Below are 21,511 nucleotides of genomic sequence, written 5' to 3' on the forward strand. Positions count from 1 at the left end.
TTACTCTCCTTATTAAGAGCCCACCACGCACCCATCCCTGTGGAGGAGCAGCAGGAGCGATCGACACGGTCACGGTTTGTTTTGTCTTGTTTTACCGGAGGCTTCTCCTCCGCTATTTTCAGCTGACCCTAATCAATCCCTAGATAACCGAATCCTGGGCTTTCAAGAGCCCCATTAATTAGCCCTTTCGCTTCCTTCTGATTTGAATCCTTTAACGTCATGCTTTTGCAGTAAATAGAGTTTGAATTTTAAAACATGCACCTCATGGGTGCGACTTAAAGGGGAATATTTAATCATAGCTGTCTAAATGAGAGGATCATATTCTTTTAAGTGGTACCGGATGACTGCTAATGAGGATTTGCCGGGTCCCTGCAGAACCCCTTTTTTTTCGTATTTGTTTTATTTGGTTTCTGTCTCATTGCACTTTGAGGTCAAAGGGTAAGAAAGTCCCCCGTTTTAGTAACGTATATACAGTGACAAAAAAGGAAAAAAGAATCTGAGATCATTTTGGCACTGAAAAGTTTGTGGTCATTTTATTTCATTTCATTTTGTTTTGTTTATCCACCAAGCTGTGACAGTAAAGCCACTTGTAATATTAGAAAAAATGAACAAACTTCTTGTTCAAATAAAAGCTGTTCAATTAAACTCGGAAATGCTTAATATTGCTGACAATAATGATTTTTTTATGACCAAATAAGCATATTACGTTAAAGACTAGAGTAATGATACTTAAATTTGCCATGACAGGAATAGAGTGCATTTTAAAATTTGCTCACTGGATATCTTCTCTTTTTCGGACCATTCTCTGTAAACCCTAGAAATGGTTATGTGTGAAAATCCCAGCAGTTCAGCAGTTTCTGAAATACTGAGACCAGCCCATCTGGGACCAGCAACCATGCCATGCTCAAAGTCACTTAAATCACCTTTCTTCCCAATTCTACTGCTCGGTTTAAACTGCAGCAGATCGACTTGATCATGTCCACATGCATAAATGCACTGAGTTGCTGCCATGTGCCATTAGTTAACTAGCAGTTGGACAGGTGTGCCAAATAAAGTGGTTGGTGTATGTGTGTATGTGTGTATGTGTGTATGTATGTATGTATGTATGTATGTATGTATGTATGCATGTATCAATTAAATGTCACAGGAGATTGTTGCTGTCACCTCATCGACCAATGAGCTTGCTCTTCAACATATTAAATGCTCAGTGTTGTTCTATGTTGTAATGTTTTAGCGTGTTGTTCGGAGATCCTCCTCCACCTAAGCTCCACCTGTGTTTAGATTTTCTACGAGGGGTTGTATATATATTTTGTTTGCAGCATCAGTGTTTTATATTCTCAGACTGCAAAACATGTCCCGGTTCTTGCTCTGCCATAATAATCAAAGCAGCAGCAGCGTATCAGATCTATTCCACCAAGGCCAAACACATCAACATTGCCATATACATATTTATTACTATTATAAAGCTCTCTGAGAGTTGTCATTACAAACCTAAATTTAGTTTTAAATTGGTTTTAAATTTAGAAGAAATGTTATTGGTTCAGGACAAAAACAAAACAAATGTTATTCAACTCATTAAAAAAATTTAACACATAAAACTGAAAAAACTTGTAATTTAAATAAAAGTTGTTCGATTAAACTCAGAACTGCTTAATATTGCTTATAAAAACAATTCTTTTAATCAACAATTAAGCATAATACATTAAAGACTGGAGTAATGAGACAGAAAATTTGCCTTGACAGGAATAAAGTGCATTTTAAAATATATTTATATACAAACTATTTAAATTGCAATCATATTTCATGATATCATAGTTTTATTTTTTCATCAAATAAATAATATGTATAATTCAATTTTATATGACTTTATAAAATGTTTGAAATCATTTTACAATATTAAATAAAAATAAAGTGTAAAATTATGTAGTATGGATTCATTTATGATAAATATATTGTTTACTTATTTAATTATTTGATTATGTATACTACCAAGTCTTATAATATACTAGTGCTACAGTATTTTCTCTTTCTCTAACTTTATGTGGGTCATCCATAAGTTTGCCATCTACCATTAACATCTGCATTTAAAATAGCCCTCAAGTGCACCTCCTAGATGTTTTCCAATAATCACTAATATGTTTGTGTTGTAGGTTTATTAATCTGCGCTAATGACAGAGACCTCACAGACCAGCCTCCAGTGAACTCATGTTTACGTGTGTTTGTGCGGGTCTCTCTTCCACTCTTCCACTTTTAGCGTGAGTGGCACGTTGAGCCCCAGCAATCCCCGCATAACATAACTGACATATTAATTAACCCTCCGCTATGCTGTCAGTAGGAAATAAGGCATCATGGGCTCGTGAAGGCTGTTTTAGTCACTAGACTGACAGGCCGGGTAATAGGCATCCCTGCAGTCGCCATGTCACCTCCCCGCAGGTCAACCAGTCTTAGACCGGAGGAGGTAGCAATCACATCCACAATGTAGCGAATCAAAGAGGCTGCAAAATTAATGAGGGAATCAACGTCGAGCCATGGGGGAAAAGGCAACATAAAAGAACCGGAAATGAGAGGAAATAAGCCCTCACTAATACCTCATCTAAGGAGATTCCACCCAAGTGGGAGGTGTCTTTTGTCAAAGCGCTTCTGCCCCGGTAATTGTTTTTGACCTTCAACGTCGTCATATTTTTTGTGAGGCGAGCTCTTTCTCAGACGGCGTACAGAACGCCAGTGTCGACGAGCTCAGAGATTTGTCAAAGCCTCTTTTGTGCGACGTGTATGAGCTCTGTAAGGCCGTTGTTCACTAACATACCTCCGCTTTATCGAGAGGATGAGCCGCATGGATCACCACTCTACTGTCAGGGTTTTCAAAGGCCTTCAACGCACAGTTTGGGCTAAAGAGAAGGATTTCAGAGACGTTTGTTGAGGGCCGGTATGTTCAGAGGAAAAGCTTCTTCATCAGATGTGTTATTGACTTCAGAATAGGGCCGCACTCTTCAAAATGAAGGTGCCAAAAGGGTGCTTTTTGATACAGCAGTGAACATTTTGGTTTCCTAATGAACTTCTTAAAGGTCCTGTGAAAAACTTTGAAATAGGGATGTCCAGATCCAATTACGTGACATTACCTCCCGATCAGGACTCGAATATATATGTATATATATATGTATGTGTGTATATATATGTATGTAAGATGAGATGTTTAACAGTTTTGAGGCCAGTTGAAGACAAAATCTAGTTCATGCAAATAATTATACATCAACATGGTTATAAATCATACAGAATTAAGTATTTTGATAATGTTAAAATGCAAAATGTTTTCTTTGAGTGTTTGGTTTAGTGGATAGAATATAAAGTCTCTACAGTAGAAACATCATGTCTTTAGAGAGTCCACACCAGGATAGCAAAACAGATGTGTGTGTGACTGCTGCCTGAAATTTTTCTGGCCAACTCCATAGTAGACATTTTAATATTTAATTTAATTTAATTCAATTTAATTCAGTTCAATTTAATTTACTTTACTTTCTGATCAATGGTTTTATTTTATTTTATTTTATTTCAGTTTATTTTTATTTTAGTTTATTATTTTTCAATTGATCAAGAGCACTCCCTGAGCTTCTCATAGTACAAAATAAAACTGAAATGGCGTTTAATGAAATTCTTTGAAGTACTCCTCGTTTAATCTTCTTAAAACCTGTAAAGTGTGCCTTGGATTTGAAGGCGCACTTCAGAGTGAACTATTTTTGAGGTAACGAAGCGTGGCCAGTGATCTCTGTGAAGCTGCTCACCAGATCTCTTGGCTGAGCTCAGTAGTTTAATGGAAGTGCACCAGCAATCAGAGTCCTGGCTGGATCACAGTGACAGAACATGTGGTCTCCGCTTCACATGTGTAATTAAGGTATACGAGCTGGGATTCAAAGAGCAACTTTCAGAAACTCATACCACGCACCTCAAGTGTAAATAATTGTATTAACATTTCCATTTGTTTACACATTTCTGAGAAATCGAAATTGAAAATGTCAAACACTGAAATTTCACCAGAGCTTGTTTCATTATGTCACAGATTTGCACCGTTTCTTAGTTGTTGTTTTTTTGTCATTACCACAATAACATTAGACACATGGGTGAACAGAACAGTTGGAAGGTCATTTGAAAAAGAAGAAAAAAAGAAATGGGATTTGTGTTAAACTCTCAGAAATAACGGTACACGAGCTGTCACTGGGGTGATAGCTTTTTAAAAGGTACACATTTGTACCTGAAGGGTCCATACTGGTACCTCAAATGTATAATTGTACCAAAACATTTTAAAAGGAACACTTTTGTACTTTTTAGGTACTAATATGTACCCTTGAGGTATTAATATGGACTTTTTAGGTACAAATGTGTACCTTTCGAAAAGTTACCATCCCGCTGACAGCTTGTGTACCTTTATTATTGAGAGTGTATGTAGGATGAGGATTTATTCGATTCTATATACATTTGTCTAATTTTGGTGAGCCTGTGCGAATTGTAGCCTGACTTAAATAGCTGACAGGAGTGGCACCTTGTGTGGTCTTCTGCTACTGTAGCCCATCCGTTCTGCCGCTCACTGGATATAATCTCTTTTTCTGACCATTCTTTGTAAACCCTAGAGCTGGTTTTGCGTGAAAATCCCGTAGATTAGCAGTTTATGAAATTCTCAGACCAGCCTGTCTGGCACCAACAACCATGCCACATAAATGCATAGAGATGCTGCCATGTGATTGGCTGATTAGAAAATTGGCATTAGCAGTTGGACAGGTGTACCTAAAAAAAGTGTATGTGTGTGTGTGTGTGTGTATATGTATATGTATGTATATGTATGTATATATATATATATATATATATATATATATATATATATATATATATATATATATATATATATATATATATATATATATACTGATTGCATTTCTTTCAATTTTCAAATAGATCTGTTTAGATCTCCTATGAGGGTTTACATATAGTTGAAGTCAGAATTATTAGCCCCCTTCAATTTTTTTTTTTCTTTTTTAAATATTTCCCAAATTATGCTTAACAGAGCAAGGAAATTTTCACAGTATGTCTGATAATATCTTTCTTCTGAAGAAAGTCTTATTTGTTTTATTTCGGCTAGAATAAAAACTGTTTAAAATTTTTTTTAAACCATTTTAAGGTCAAAATTATTAGCCCCTTTAAGCTATATATTTTTGCATAGTCTACAGAACAAACCATCATTATACAATGGCTTGCCTAATTACCCTAACCTGCCTAGTTAAACTAATTAACCTAGTAAAGCCTTTGTCACTTTAAGCTGTAAATAAGTGTCTTGAAATTTTTCTAGAAAGATGTTATTTACTGTCATCATGGCAAAGATAAAATAAATCAGTTATTAGAAATGAGTTATTAAACTATTATGTTTAGAAATGTGTTGAAAAAATATTCTCTCCGTTAAACAGAAATTGGGGAAAAAAATAAACAGAGGGGCTAGTAATTCAGGGGGGCTAATAATTCAGACTTCAACTGTATATATTCTGTTTCCAGCACCTGTGTTTTATATTCTCAGGTTGCAAAGCAAGTCTCGGTACTTGCTTTGCCATAATAATCTAAGCAGCAGCAGCGTAGCAGATCTATTCCACCAAGACCAAACACATCAACATTGCCATATACTTATTTCTTACTATACTAAAGCTCTCTGAGAGTTGTCATGGCAAACCTTATTTGGTTTTAAAGAAATGTTATTGGTATAGGATAAGAAAAAAATACAACTAGAATTTCAGAATCCAATAGTTTTTATGTGGTCTTTATTTTTTTCTTATACAAATTTTAATTGTTTTTCCTTGTTTCAAAATTTTCAGTGCTTAATCTTTTCTTTTGTGTGATATGACATGCATACTGTGCATCCGTCGTACAAAAATGGCTTGCGATTCCTTCATTTTTAGAGCAGTGTGGCTAAAATGGTCTGCTTTATAATTAAATGTTATCTTTAATATGATAGGAGCTGAGTTTTATTTTCTGGACTTTTTTCCTTCCCTTTTCATAATATTTTTGTTACTTTGCTGCAATTAATTAATTTGTAATTATGTTATTGTTTCCCACTGTGAAAAAGTCAGTGTTTTGTTTCTCTGTGTCTTTTTGGCTCAAGGGAACATGACAAAGACCCACAGCTGTTCTTCCAGACCTTACTGAAACTCAAAGACCGACAGCTGAGCTTTGAAGTTTCTGTCCTGGGAGAGACCTTCGCTGACGTTCCAGGTACATCATGTGCTGTGGGGATTAGGCACGGGGATATAATTGAGCAATTATTGTGTGCTATTGCTTGCTTTTATAAAGCACATCTTTCAAAACAAGTTCTCTTTACCTAAATCTGATTGTTGTCTTGCTTGCTTATGTAGGTAATGCATATGTATTTACTGGCTGCTACCCAGTATTATTTGGAAAAATGTACCAACAAAAAAGTGCAAATTTTGTATTTTTTCCTGAGGTTAAACTACTTTACAAGTTTTTTATCGAAAATGTTTTAGTTGTAATTGACTTTTAATGCATTTATTAAAAAATACAATGCAATAGGAAACTGATTATCAACTTTCTTCAAAATATGTTGTATTATATTTAAAAAAAATACTGGTTTGTCATAGAGATTTGGAATGACATGAGGGTGCATAAATGCTGACGAAATTCTCACTTTGGATAGATTTATTCTTTAAAGATTACTGGACAATCACAATAAATTTACAGATTTTTATGTAAAGCTTAAAAATGTAATTACATATGTATACATTTTTATTATTTTGCATTCACTTATATTAACAAACTTAAGTAATGTTACAGTTGATGTCAGTATTATTAAACCCCCTGAATTATTAGGTATATAAAATTAATATAAAATATTAATTATTAAAATTTCTGTTTAATGGATAGATTTTTTTCAGCACATTTCTAAACATAATAGTTTTAATAACTCATTTTTAATAACTGATTTATTTTATCTTTGCCATGATGACAGTAAATAATATTTTTCAAGACACTTCTATACAGCTTAAAATGACATTTAAAGGCTTAACTAGGTTAATTAGGTTAACTAGGCAGGTTAGAGCAACTAGACAAGTTATTGTATAACAATGGTTTGTTCTGTAAACTATCACAACTAAAAATATAGCTTAAAGGGGCTAATAATTTTGACCTTAAAATGGTTTTTAAAAAATTTAAAACTATTTTTATTCTAGCCAAAATAAAACAAATAAAACTTTCTCCAGAAGAAAAAATATCATCAGACATACTGTGAAAATTTCCTTGCTCTGTTAAACGTCATTTGGGAAATATTTAAAAAAGAAAAAAAAATCAAAGGGGGGCTAATAATTTGAATTTCAACTGTAAACTCTTAACTAAGACTTATCTCAAACTACTAATTCGCTGCATATTAATAGTTAATAAGGTACTGTAGTAGTTGAGCTTAGGTATTGGATATAGATTTGTAGAATAAGATTATACTTAAGTAGTAATAAAGCCATCACTGGGAAACATCCATACACATTTATTCACACACATACATTACGGACAATTTAGCTTATTCAATTCACCTGTACCACATGTCTTTGGACTGTGGGGGAAACCGAAGCACCCGGAGGAACGTGAACACTGGGAGAACATGCAAACTCCACACAGAAATGCCAACTCACCCTGCTCAGGCTTGAACCAGCAACCTTCTTGCTGTGACACAAATACAGTACAAATTGTGACCTGTTATTGTTGGTCATAATTTAATTTAATAATATATTCCAGTGATTTTAAAGATGTAATTTTTAGCTTCATTACTCCAGTCTTCAGTCACATGATCTTTCAGAAATCACTCTAATATTAATAATAATAATAATTATTATTATTATTGTTATTATTATTATTATTATTATTATTATTATTATTATTATTATTATTATTATTATTATTATTATTAATGGTAATAGTAATAAAAGCAATAATGACTGGAGTAATAATTTCAGTTGAAACTACATACAGTAAATAATAAATAAATATATAATAAATATTTAACAATTTAACAATTTTTTACATTTAATAAATGTTGCCTTGATGAACAGAATAATAAATAATTTAATAATTAAGATTAATAATTAAAAAAATAAATACTCAACCCTAACATTTGACCAGTAGTATAAACATTTGTAATTATTTTCATGTCTATCTGCATACTTCTGATTATTAATAGCAACCTGTACTTATATTGATCTATTGTAAATCTCTGTTCATAGTCATTACAACCTGTATATAATGTTCATAGTACATCCATCTGGAAAATCACCCATAGTTTTTCTATAATTGCACTTTACAACTTATACATATATCTTTCACTTGCTGCTATTGCAGTCCTGATTAGACCTAAACTGGATTTCATTGCCTTGTACGTGTACATGTGTAATGACAATGAAGTTATATCTTATCTAATGTAAAAAAATTAAATTAAATTAAAAAAAGCAATACAACAGTTTCTTATGGAGTCACATGAAACACCCCTTGCTCCTGTTTTATTATATATCTTTTTAATAAAAGTCAAAATGTGTGACTAGAAGAAAAAAAGTCATTGAAATGAAGTATTTATCTTTTGTTCTGTCCTGTTTTGTCTGCTTTAATCAAAATTTGCTATGAGTTGAGTAGGCATGACAAATTGTAGTTGTCTAGTTGACTCATCTAGTATCAAAAATGAAACCTAGCTCTAGGAAAATACAAGTACAGGACTGGAACTCAGAAATCAGCAGATTTATAACACAGGGGCACAAAAAATGATCAGGAAAACCCTCTTTTTCCCTCCTGTATTCTCCTTACGTTTCATAGAATTATTTATTCGTTTGACTCCTGTGTTGTCATAAATAAATGTAATTACATGTTTAACTTTGAAACAAATTTGTTAAGTGCATCGTTTTAGGTTCAAAGATCATCTGTTTATCGCACACAGGCGATGTTTTCATTGGTAAAATACACTCCCCATTAGTGGACAATTATGTTTTAATATCTTTCGGACAGTCTTAAGCATTTATGGGTTTGTGTTCATTTCATTTATGCGTCTGCACAGTCAAGCGCTTGCCAAAGCCAGACTTACAGGAAACACAATCTCTTATATTGAGATGTGAACTTTTATCGTGGCATAAACAGCCACGGGACCGAAAGGAATAAACAGATCGTAAAGGTTGCTCATGTTATGAAATTATGTTTACGATTGCTCGGAAGGCAATCACGCTGAAACGGTTTTAATCTATTTTGATTTTGCTAATAGAATCACGTTATTGATTATTTGTGCCCTTCTCCAGTTTTATGTCCAAATTTATGACGACCTTGCTTATTTTATCTCCACACAAAATATGACCAAAACTTTAAACATCCCTCTCTCCACTAATTACTACACATCGATATTGAGGCCTCTGTCCCTTTCTCCGTTCTCTCCCACTATAGACATCTTTTCTGAAGCCAAAGAACAGTTGGTTGACCACATCCAGCACTGGGGTTTCATGCCCAGTAAGGAAGATTACCTCAAAGTGCTGTGCCAAGCAGATGTCGTCGTTTCCACAGCCAAGCACGAGTTTTTCGGAGTAGCAATGTGAGTTTCATCTGCTGTCTGTCACTGAAATATGTTCTCTCCAAACAGAAAGGCACCGCACTGGTTTATTTGTGTTTATTAGTGTAAATGTTGTTTGCTGCTTTTATGAAATTTAGCAAAAGGTATCAGGTTTAGTCAATTTAGACTTTAATTTTAGTCAATTACCAAAGAATTCATTGTATAAGCCGAATGTTTGGCAGACAGATTTGACTGAAGTCTTAATTTATGCCATTTTTGTTGTAAAAATGGGGGGATTTCACTTAAAGGTGCTGTATGCAGGTTTTTATCTCTTCTAAAGCATAGAAATGCTATAATATGTGTGCAGATATTTATGAAACATGCTGAACAGATTTTTTTACCTGAAAAAACAAAAGTCAATTCTTCTTCTTTGAGAATATGCATTCTGTTTCATAATGTCTGTCTTCATTTTGGTCTTTGTAACTCCGCCCACAGCCAGTTTAGCCAATTATATTTTGGCACCCCTGGTTGCCTTGGTGGAAACAGTATATTTAATTTCAGTCATGAAGGCTTTTTCAGTATATGCATACACTCAAAAAATAACATTTGCTGTTTGTTCAAACTACTTTGACAACTCAATTATAAAAACACAACTCTTGACTTTTTTTTTGGTGGGACAATTTAATTGTTTTGTTCAATCCGCTTAAATTTGTAAAAACTAAATTAACTAAGTTAATTTAATTCTTTTATGGCGTCACGGTGGTGCAGTGGGTTGCATGATTGGCTCACAGTAAGAAGGTCGCTGGTTTAAACCTCGGCTGGGTCAGTTGGCATTTCTGTGTGGACTTTGCATGTCCGTGTTCTCGTGGGGTTCCTATGAGTGCTCCGGATCGGTTTCCCCCACGTCCAAAGACATGTCCAAAGACATGTAGTATAGATGAATTGGGTGGACTACATTGTCCATAGTGTATGTGTGTGAATGGGAGTGTATGGGTGTTTCCCAGTGATGGGTTGCAGCTGGAAGGGCATCCGCTGCGTAAAACATATTCTGGATAAGTTGGCCGTTCATCCCTCTGTGGCGACCCCAGATTAAGGGACTAAGCCGAAAAGAAAATGAATGAACGAAAAATGGAATGGAAAAGAAAATGAATTAATAAATATTTTCTTCATGTTGTCTCAAAACAAATCGATTAAGTGGAACCCAGCATTTTTTACAGTGTACGTGGCCGAAAATGTCACTGTTGGAGCCTCTGAAATGAGATGCAGATTTAGAGTTATAAAAATCCACATGAGGTGGTTTTTAATTTGCAAATTATATAAATATTATAATTGTAAACGTTAGCTGAGCAGCTTACAGTGTTGGTGTCACCAGTCTGGCAACCTGTGTTTGCATCAAGTCATCATCGGAGTGGCTGGGTGGAAAAAAGTCTCTCTAATATTGTGAATTTGGACTGCAATTTGGAATTTAAATTCTTCATACTGCACATTTAAAGTTGTGGTGAAGTGTTGAGCATATGCTTGAGGGTGTGGGTTGGAAACCTCAGGTCAGAGTACACAAGATCAATTTGGTGCCCAATTTTGGTGCAGTTGTTAATTTGAAGTAGATTGTGGTGATTTGTGACAGTGGGCGTTAGGACACATCAATAAATAACACAATATTGTAATAATTGTGTTTTTTTGGCACTTCACAAAGGTTCTGTCATATCTGTATTATGACCAATAAGGACATACTGTAGAAGCTCTTCCCTACACAGAAGCATGATGACACAACATTAATGAGAAGAAATTTTTCTTTTTGGGGTGGCTTTTCTAACAAAACTGCAATTTTTCACCTTCTCCATCATATCGCCTACTCTATGATATCACTTACATCATTAAAAGAGGCAAACGTTGATTTACCAGGACTTAACATACAGATGTGGGGCAAAAAAATGCATTGGATCCAAATTATTGAATTTATTAGATGCAGGTTTGTAAGAATTAATAACATTTCTTCCAAATTTTAGATAAAAATGTTATTTAAAAAATTGACAGTTAATATTTTTGTTTTAAATGCTGTGACTGAAATCAGGGTTGTTCCACCAAATACTGCTTTCAAATCAAGAAAAAAAACAGTTTTCATTCCATGCTAAAATGCTGAAAATGCTATTTTATTCATAGAATAAAACAAGAATTATGTTTTATACCCTATTATAAATAGTAAAAAGAAACCAACCTGTGTAGCCTGGGCATGTTTCTCATCTATGACATGAAAAGATTTTTGGAGTGAAAGGCACAAAATCTAACGCCGTAATAACAGATAAAAAATGTATGTGTTGGTTCGGTGCCATGGTTATAAACCAAATTATCTTTACTTAATGTCACCTATGGGAAAAGATGTTATATCTACAGTAGATTGCTATGAAGGTGACATTACTAAATACCTTGATTCAATTAAGTTATTCCTAAATTAGTCAAGTGATTGGAACTATCATGTTTTCATCATGTTTCACCACTGTTGTCCATGATTAAACCTTCAGTCAAGGGTAAGGTAAAACAGCACAATATCTACGCAGTTAAAAGATCTCATAGGGTTCCATCATGCCACTTTTTTACACAAAATGTGAAGATTACCGTAAACATGTATAAAATATCAAATTTCTCAAAGTCTTAAACAAGGCCAGAAATGTTCATGTTTTCATAGAAAGGTTGCTTTTAATCCCAGAAGCATGTCCTTTTTTGGGAGTGTTTCACTTCTTTTTTACTGAGAGTCCTTTGAAAACACCACCCTTGATGTGTTCTGTATTGCCTGGATCAGTATCTTCAGTCACCTGTGCTGGACTTTTGAAGAGTTTGCCATATAATGCCAAGGGCTGAGATAGAACTGATTCAACATGGGGGCATCCTGCACGGGGGAATCAGTCATCCATGTTCTGTACACTAAATATATACATTATAATAAATGAGGGTACTTATGAATTTTCTGAGCTGTGATAACAATTTGATGGAAACATCCTTTGCTTTGTAAGGTAACGCTTTAGACTCATGTTCCCTCTGGGACTTTTACTGCATACGGCCAATGTTGTTCTAGATTTCATTAGATCAAAGTCCAGTGGAGGGGAGCAATATGGAGTCTCCTCAGCTGCGTGTTTTACATTTATGTCCTCAGGCCATGTGTGTGTTCAAACACTGATCAAACACCTGCTGTCGGCCTTTCTTAATAATGTTTAACTTCCAACGAAAAGAAAAAAGAATGTCTCATTTGAATTGGGCTGAATGAGGGTAATTAATTCTTAGGTGGAGGAATGAGCGCACCATAAGCCAATTGTCTATTTTTTTCTACAAATAATGAACATTTTTACCAGATTATAATGGCAATGATTTGTTCAATCACATATCTACAAACATTCTCTGATGAAAATTACACTTTTAACATTTTAAACATCCATTTTATTGCTGTGTTTATATCTAAGTGGAGTAATTCTTTTAGATATTCTGTGGGACAAGGGTAAAACAATAAAATCTGCACATAATACATTTGAAAAGTAGAAACATATTATAATTGAGGAAGACATGATAAAATGTTTCTAAGATTTGTGACCTTAATACAACAAAAAGGTAATACATTTTAAATGGGTTTATTTAAATTAAAATCAACCTTATGACAAAAAAGTGCCTGGAGTTGAAAAAACATCCACTTAATAAATCAATTTCGCTGCAAAAATCTGATGACATGAGAAATGGGTCAGAAGATCTCAGAACTCGAATCACCTGCTCAAATGCTTTCGACCGTCAGCGCTCGCATCTCATTGGTCAACTCTGCGCCACGCAAGGGGACTTTTCTCCACCGTGTTCTGTCCTCGTTATTGTGGAAATTAGCCTAATCTGATTAATTGTCAGCAGACGCCCATCCGTGCCCTCCAGAAAAACAGTAAGGCAGCCAAGCAGAATGATCGCCTAATTATATTTGAGATGAAAAGCCTGATAAGCATTTGCACGCTCACACATTAACTGCATTGACATGGAACTGACCTTAATCAGTTTCATACGACGGCCTGTCATAGACTCCAGCCGAGAGACTTTGATTTACTGTGTTCACTGTGAATTTGATCAGGGAAGGGGATGTTGATGTTGCGGAGTAGGTAATACTACACTAAACCTTCCCTGCCTGGTGTTTGCTCAAGGACGGGGACTGTTGTGCTGTTGTTTTTCTTTTCCTTTGTCGAGAAATTATAGCAACGTGGCAATGTGTTCTGGTTTGGGCGATTCCTCCAACTGGCTTATCATTTGTTGGAACTTGGAATAAGGGGATGTGAATAAAAGTGCATGTTGTATTGCTTTGGTGAAAAAAGAAAATTCTTTGGACGGTGTTAGAATGCATTTGCTGGCTTTGATGACCAGATGAATCAATATACAGGGAACTCAAATGAGTTTTTCAAAGTTAAACATCTCAAGAACCATCAAAGATCTCGGTTACTCACTTGTTGATAGAACAAAACATGTACAGTGCATCCGGAAAGTATTCATAGTGCTTCGCTTTTTCCACATATTTTTATATTCCAACCTTATTCCAAAATGGATTAAATTTATTTATTTTCTCAAAATTCTACACACAATACCCCATAATGACAATGTGAAAAAAGATTTTTTGAACTTGTTGCAAATTTATTAAAAATAAAAAAACCTGAAAAATCACATGTACATAATTATTCACAGCCTTTGCTGTGAAGCTCTAAATTGAGCTCAGTTACATTCTGTTTCCACTGGTCATTCTTGACATGTTTTAGCAGCTTAATTGGAGTTCACCTGTGGTAAATTCAGTTGATTGGACATGATTTGAAAAGGCACACACCTGTCCATATAAGGTCTCAGGGTTGACAGTGCATTTCACAAACCAAGCATGAAGACAAAGGAATTGTCTGTAGACCTCTGAGACAGGATTGTCTCGAGGCACAAGACTGGGGAATGTTACAGAAAATTTTCTGCTGCTCTGAAAGTTACAATGAGCACAGTGGCTTCCATCATACATAAGTGGAAGATGTTTGGAACCACCAGGACTCTTCCTAGAGCTGGCCGAGCATCTAAGCTGAGTGATCGGGGGAGAAGGGCCTTAGTCAGGGAGTTGATCAATAACCCAATGGTTACTCTGTCTGAGTACCAGCGTTCTTCTGTGGAGAGAGGAGAACCTTACAGAAGGACAACCATCTGGCCAGCAAGCCACCAATCAGGCCTGTATGGTAGAGTGGCCAGACGGAAGCCACTCCCCACCTAGGACTCTCAGATCATAAGAAACAAAATTCTCTGGTTCTCTGTGACTAAAATATCAATGGAGTGGCTTCACAACAAATTGGTGAATGTCCTTGAGTGGCCCAGCCAGAGCCCAGACCCAAATCCTATTAAACATCTCTAGAGAGATCTGAAAATGGATGTACACCGTTGCTTCCCATCCAACCTGAATGAGCTTGAGAGGTACTGCAAAGAGAAATGGGCAAAAATACCCAAAAACATATGTGCCAAGTTTGTGGCATCATATTCTAAAAGACTTAAGGCTGTAATTGTTGCCAAAGGTGCATCAACAAAGTATTGAGCAAAGCCTGAGAATACTTATGTACATGTGATTTTTCGTTTTTTTTAGTTTTAATAATTTTGCAACAATTAAAAAAAAGTGACATTGTCATTATAGGGTGTTGTGTGTAGAGATTTGAGGAAATAAATGAATTTAATCGATTTTGGAATAAGGCTGTAACATAAAAAATTTTGGAAAAAGTAAAGCACTATGAATACTTTTCGGATTCACTGTACGGTAAAAAAGTGGGCAAATGCAAGCAAGTATGTAAAGTGCAGTCTTAAGCATAAAGGTGTCAAGAAGAACCAACACAATTGGGTTTCAAAAAAGAACCTTTTTGATTTCCAAAATAAGCTGTTTTTTTATCATAGATTGAAGAACATTTTAATCATCTGAAAAAACATTCCCATTATATAGAATGAAAATGCTCCATGGGTGTTGAAGGTTCTTTATGCAACCATCAACTGGCAATCAAGAACCTTTATCTTTAAGAGTGTGCCATTTGTTCCATGATCATGTGGTCAAAAAAGCAAAACAAAGGAAACTGTGTGCTTCGTTTTCTTGTCACAAATCTTGCAGCTTTTGGTTATCAGTGTATGAGTGACCATTAAATATGCAACAATACAAACCGCTTTGAAGCGCAACTTCAGGACAATGAGAGGTTTCACAAATCCACCAAAAAATTTTTGAGGAGATTTGTCCCATTGCTCAATCAGAATCTTGAAATTTCAGCGGTGAATGGCAGAGGGCTAATCGGATATTAAAATATGCATGGTTTTAGCATGGGAAATGAGATGAGGATCTGATGGTGAAGGGAGAGATGGATAGACTCATTAAATATTAATACTCATTCTACAAAATATTTAAACAGCCGGTCATTTTCACTGCCAGCAATAGGGGTTCAAATGAGTTGAATCAGTTGGGAGCAAAGTTTGCCCTAGATTGAACTATTTGATAAAGTAAAAGCATGAGATGGTGCAGAACTATGCCATAGCTGTGAGTTAGCATTGTGAAAGTCCATTAGGTGTTTTAAAAAGGCTATTAAAGGCTTTGATATGGTATGGCAAGGTGCAACTTCATCTAGCTGGATGTAAGTTGGAAAAATAACGATGGCCCAGCCACTTATGATGGCTTTGTTCAGCATTGGCAACTGTTTTGGTTTGTTGTCAGTCTCATAGCACTGAACTTCTACGGAGCTTTCAGAAATTGCTAATTGGAGAAATGGAGCCAAGTCATTTCAATATATTTGGTCAATACAGTACAGATGCACTATGGAATTGAGCCCTACAGCATATGACATAAATCTTCTCTTTCAGGTTAGAAGCAGTGCATTGTGGATGTTACCCCCTGTGTCCGAAGGCTTTGGTCTACCCTGAAATATTCCCTGGTAAAATTCTTCTCTCATTTTCCTGATTTGTCTGTGAAGATAAAAGCAGCTTGATTTCACATGCAAAAGAAGATTTATTGTCACAGGCAAAGCTGTTATGTTCAACTTCTGTATATAATGACTTATTCATCTTAAAGCACAATCGGAAGAATTTGCCATAAACCATTCTGGCATTTTTATATAAATAAATAAATGTAACCACAGTTCAATAATGTACAGCATCACACAGCATGGTGTCAGCTGAATTTTTAATGCTGAAAGTGCCTGCTATCTCATCTGCTCTTTGAGGTTTCTTACTTATCAAATATGTATTTTCCTCTTGTAGCAACATATCTGTATTCAACACCTGAACAGCTGTGCAAAAAACTACAGGAATTCTGCAAGCGTCCCCAATTAGCCAGACAACATGTTGTTCAGGTAAACAGTGCTCATTTCCTTGGAAATCAAATTGACTACAAAGACTTGGTTCTGGAATTGTGCATGAATGCATTTTCATCAAGGCAAATACGTGCCAGTAAACATGATCAGTAATCAGTGCAAGTTAAACCTCTTACTGGAATCGAAGGCTCTGTTTGCACCTGCTGTTGAAATGCATTGTCAGTTATCTGGTCAATAGAGACACTACTGTTTCCAGTCGGAATTAAACCAGATAGTTTACTGTATTCTTGCTGTAGAATCAGTCAAAATGACACACATGTTTTCAATACTAGAAGATCCTTCCACGTTTTCGTTTTGCAAAAGCACTTTAGTTCTGTTTGATTTTGTCGGCTTTAATTCTGGGAGGATTGTTTTTGTATTGATCTTTAAAGGTGCTGTATGTAAGTTTTTGACTCTACTAAAGCATAAAAATACTATACTATGCTTGCAGATATTTATGAAACATGTCAAGTGAACATACTTGTTTATCTGAAAAACAATGCTGAAGTTATTCTGATTTGAAAATGTGTTTTCCGTGCTGGAACGCTGTCTTTGTTTTGGTAATTTAACCTGCCCAATGCAAGCTTAGCCAATTATATTTCAGCGCTTAGTGGAAAACCGCGTATTTCATTCATTTATTCATTCAGAAAGGCACTGAAAGCATGCGTCCGTGACCGAAATGCGACTTTTGATGGACAGTAGTACACTCCGAAATGAGATTCTGTTCCACATGAGGTTATTACTTAGCAAATAATACAAATATTACGAATGTAAACAATAGGTGAACAGGTTACATTGTAACTGCGTGCCTTAACACACTTCGTGACGAGATACACAGTGATGAGCAAATTGGCTGTTTGCACCAGACAAAACACCACAGATATGTAAATACAGCCATTCAGAAGCACAGAATATGCACTCACTCACAAAATGGTAAGGTTTATAATCTAATTAATACATATTAAAACTCTTTACATTATTAAATGAACATGCTGAATCACTGATGTAGTTCTTGAGTTCAATTTCAACCGGTTTGTTTTATTTTCAAGATCTGAGGTGAACTATCTGCTGCTGCTGCTTTCATGGCAATAAATGTTATGTAAAATGGCATTCAAACTCACATTGTTAGCATTTAACACTGCATAAAGCACATGAGGTTTACCTGAGGTGATCACTGTCATAGTTAGAAATAGAAGCCGTTTCTAATATATCAATTTGAGGTCTTGGTAAGGACAAAAACTCCTTTTAATATGGAGAATATTCCTTCTATTGCGAGCCGTTGCTTTTGTTTAGAACACGGTTTAAATCACTTGCTCCTGTCCTCAATCTGGCAACCTGCCTTGTTTTGTTCCAGGAGTGCAATACCTAGTTCAACCACTGGGTGTCAAACTTACATAGTGCACCTTTAACATTGTTTTAAAAGTTGTTCAATCAAGTAGTTTTAGAGTTTACAGCAAAAGATAAATTGTAAAAACCTCATAATATCTTACTCCAGTATACATTTTCTCACCATGAAAATAGCTATAGAAGCTGGCATTATGACACAAACAAACAGTTGGTAATAACAGTACTCAGGGATGGGCAAAAATACATTGAAATGTATTTTAAAATAATATAACAAATATAATTTTAGGTGTATCAAAATAAACTACAAAAACAGCAGCCACAAATGTATCAAAATAAATACTGTACTTTTGTGTTTTTAAAAATACTACAAAATACTTTTAAAATGAAATTTTTAGCATGAAATTTCTTCGCAAACCTTCCATCAATAGGCCTATTGGATCAATTCCTTCACCATTAAACTGACTTAGTAAAGTAAACAATTTTGATAACAGCAAATTTCTCTGCCGTTCGTTCACCTATAGGGGGAAGTTGTGGCCTAATAGTTAGTGAGTTGGATTTGACACCCAAAGGTAACTTGTGTTTCACTTTGAGTTACAAATTGCTATTTGTACAGTATACTCATTCCTCATCCTTTTTCAGTTCTTTACCTGGAAGAGTCTCTGTTTACCCTCTTAAAAACACCAGTACACCATATTTAGGTGTTTTTTTTTCCTAAAGTTCCTCTGCATTTCCATCTGTGGCACTAAGAACGTAACACCCAAGCTTGGGCAAATAATGGAGAAAGCACCAATCAGAGGCCTCATTTTTAAGATGCCATCATATACTGTAGACACAAAGTATTTTACAGTGTTTACACAGTGTCGCAGCTAGCTCTCTGCCTCTCTCACACGGTCACCCACTGAAAGTGAGCAGGGCTACGCTTGGTCAGTACCTGGATGGGAGACCACATGAGACCAGCAGGGGGCACCCAACCTGTGGTCTGTGTGGGTCCTTATGCCCCAGTATTGTGACGGGGACACCATACTGCTCAGAGAGCGCCGTCTTTCGGATGAGACGTTAAACCAAGGTCTTGACTATCTGTGGTCGTTAAAAATCCCAGCATGTCTTTCGAAAAAGAGTAGGGGTTTAACCCTGGCATCCTGGCCAAATTTGCCCATTGGCCTCTGTCCATCACAGCTTCCTAACCATGCCCATATTTTAATTAGCTACATCACTCTGTCTCCTCTCTACCAATCAGCTGGTGTGCGGTCTGGCGCAATATGGCTGCCGTCGCGTCATCCAGGTGGATGCATGCGCACTAGTGGTGGATGAGGAGATTCCCCCCAATGCTTCCCCCAGTGCTTTGTCTAGAAAAGCGCTATATAAATGTAAGGAATTATTATTATTAAGTATTTTACAATTTTTAAAAAAATACTAAAATACAAGACACTAAAGTATTTTGATACAAAATATTAAGCCATTTTCATAACCCCAATAAATACAAATTACAAAATACTATTTTGTATTTGAAATATGTATTTCAATATGCCGGCAGCTAGGTCTCTGCAACTCTCACATGGTCGCCCACTGAAGCTACAGTAAGCAGCCAATCTAATATGGCTTAAGAGCAAGTGTGAAAAGGCGTGAATGTTGACAATGACATATGACAATGACATATTTGGTCAGTATGCAGAGGGTAGGTGGACTTTGGCAGCCATTCAAACACATTTTACCACATGAGCATCTACTAATCCAAAGCTTACTGAATAAAGTGTTATTTGTTTTGGACACTGCTTACATCTGTATTTAGCATTGTCCATTTGTGGGTAGATTGATGATAATGCATCTTAATGTCGGTTGTAAACTAGGCTAGAAGTTCTTTAAAGGTGTTCAACAAATAAGTTTAAGCTTTTTATTGACATATTTATTCTTTTATTGTTGAGGTAGTATTAGATCAATGAACGCCTAAATCTGGTAGTTTGTAGTTCAGTTCTAAATGATTGTGGAAAGCATTAGGAAAGCAAAACAATTCTTGCATGCCAAAAAAAAAAAATCTGTTTACCATCATAATTAGCAATAGGTCAAAATTGTGTAGTTTAAAGAAGATGCAAGTAGCACACACATAAGTCACAGTGGTGTATAAATAACATATAAGTAGATAGAAGAATTAAAAGAATAAAATACTGTTGAAGAAATATTAAAAACATACATTTAAATGTTTGATTTAAAGTTAGGGTACTGAGTTCTCATTTAAAGTCTAATGCAACATTATAAAAGTATTGAAATCTGTACCCTGAAGCGAAGTCATTTGAGAACCACTGCTTAACTAATCATAAAACAATGGGATTCCCATTCTGTCATAACACTTTCACTGTTCTCTGCGTTTTCCATCTCCTTCCCTTTATTCTCCATGCCTCTCTCTTTTTTTCCTAGGTGAGCCTGAGCTCTTTCTCCTGGGACTCTTTGGGGGACCATTTCAGATCTCTTCTAAAGGCAGACAGTGGCATGATGTTTACAGATAAGCACATATCATAGTGTGACCCCAACACATACATTATAATTCAAAAAGTATGACCCCTTACACCTACCTCCCTGCTGGTTTATTTAAGGAACAGGATGTATACGTGATGTGTTTTAATGTACTCACACAACAGAAAAAAAGCAACTTTATATATGCGCTTAATGGGGGAAAAAAGAACAAAGTAAAAAAATAAACAATATAAAAAACCTGAAACCGCTTTCGTGTCACGCTTATAGGCAGGCCCACCTCATATTTCGGTTCATATCCATTTTTATCCTTTGTGCCGGAGGACTCCAGCCTGGAATTCTGGAGTCTTTGGTTCCCACTCCGACAGAGCGGCAGCCAAAGTTGCGGCTTGAAACGTTGTGGGCTCTTGCTCCACCTGAGGTTGCCAGGTTGTGACAAAGTCCCCCGAGGCTCAGTAAAGGTTGATGCAAGGCTTCCCCAGGACTGTGGTCGAATCTAAATATGGCTCTTTTATTTTCCTTGCGTCGGAGATCTGGCTGTACGTTGCAGTCAGGAACCCGCTGCATAATTAAGGGGGCATGGTAACTAGCTATTTATACGTATTTGCAAAAATGTAAAATCCGGGCAAACTAACAATGGCCTGTCAGATTTTCCACAAAGATGTAAGCGTCTGCTTTCACATCACAGCAATGCCACAATCACACGGCCCACTTCAGGCCTGCCAACATATGTGTTATTAAAAGAGGCCTGACTTTTATTGCAAGAGTTATTGAAGGATTCCTCCTTTATTAT

The 21,511-nt window shown here is 35.7% G+C and overlaps 1 protein-coding gene across 3 annotated transcripts in view; it reads left to right on the top strand.

Moving 5' to 3' along the window:
- The window catches only part of gtdc1 (glycosyltransferase-like domain containing 1), a 75,085-nt gene extending 54,120 nt beyond the window's left edge, over positions 1-20,965 (top strand). For all 3 annotated transcript variants that reach the window (XM_056465752.1, XM_056465753.1, XM_056465755.1), the window contains 5 exons: positions 6,137-6,246; positions 9,454-9,598; positions 16,418-16,488; positions 16,814-16,905; positions 20,665-20,965. In XM_056465752.1, coding sequence (XP_056321727.1) covers positions 6,137-6,246; positions 9,454-9,598; positions 16,418-16,488; positions 16,814-16,905; positions 20,665-20,766 — 520 coding nt within the window. In that variant the 3' untranslated portion in view covers positions 20,767-20,965. The remainder of the gene's footprint in view (positions 1-6,136; positions 6,247-9,453; positions 9,599-16,417; positions 16,489-16,813; positions 16,906-20,664) is intronic.
- The last annotated feature ends 546 nt before the right edge of the window (positions 20,966-21,511 follow it).

Source organism: Danio aesculapii, chromosome 9 (genome assembly GCF_903798145.1).
Source record: "Danio aesculapii chromosome 9, fDanAes4.1, whole genome shotgun sequence".
Lineage (NCBI taxonomy): Eukaryota > Metazoa > Chordata > Actinopteri > Cypriniformes > Danionidae > Danio > Danio aesculapii.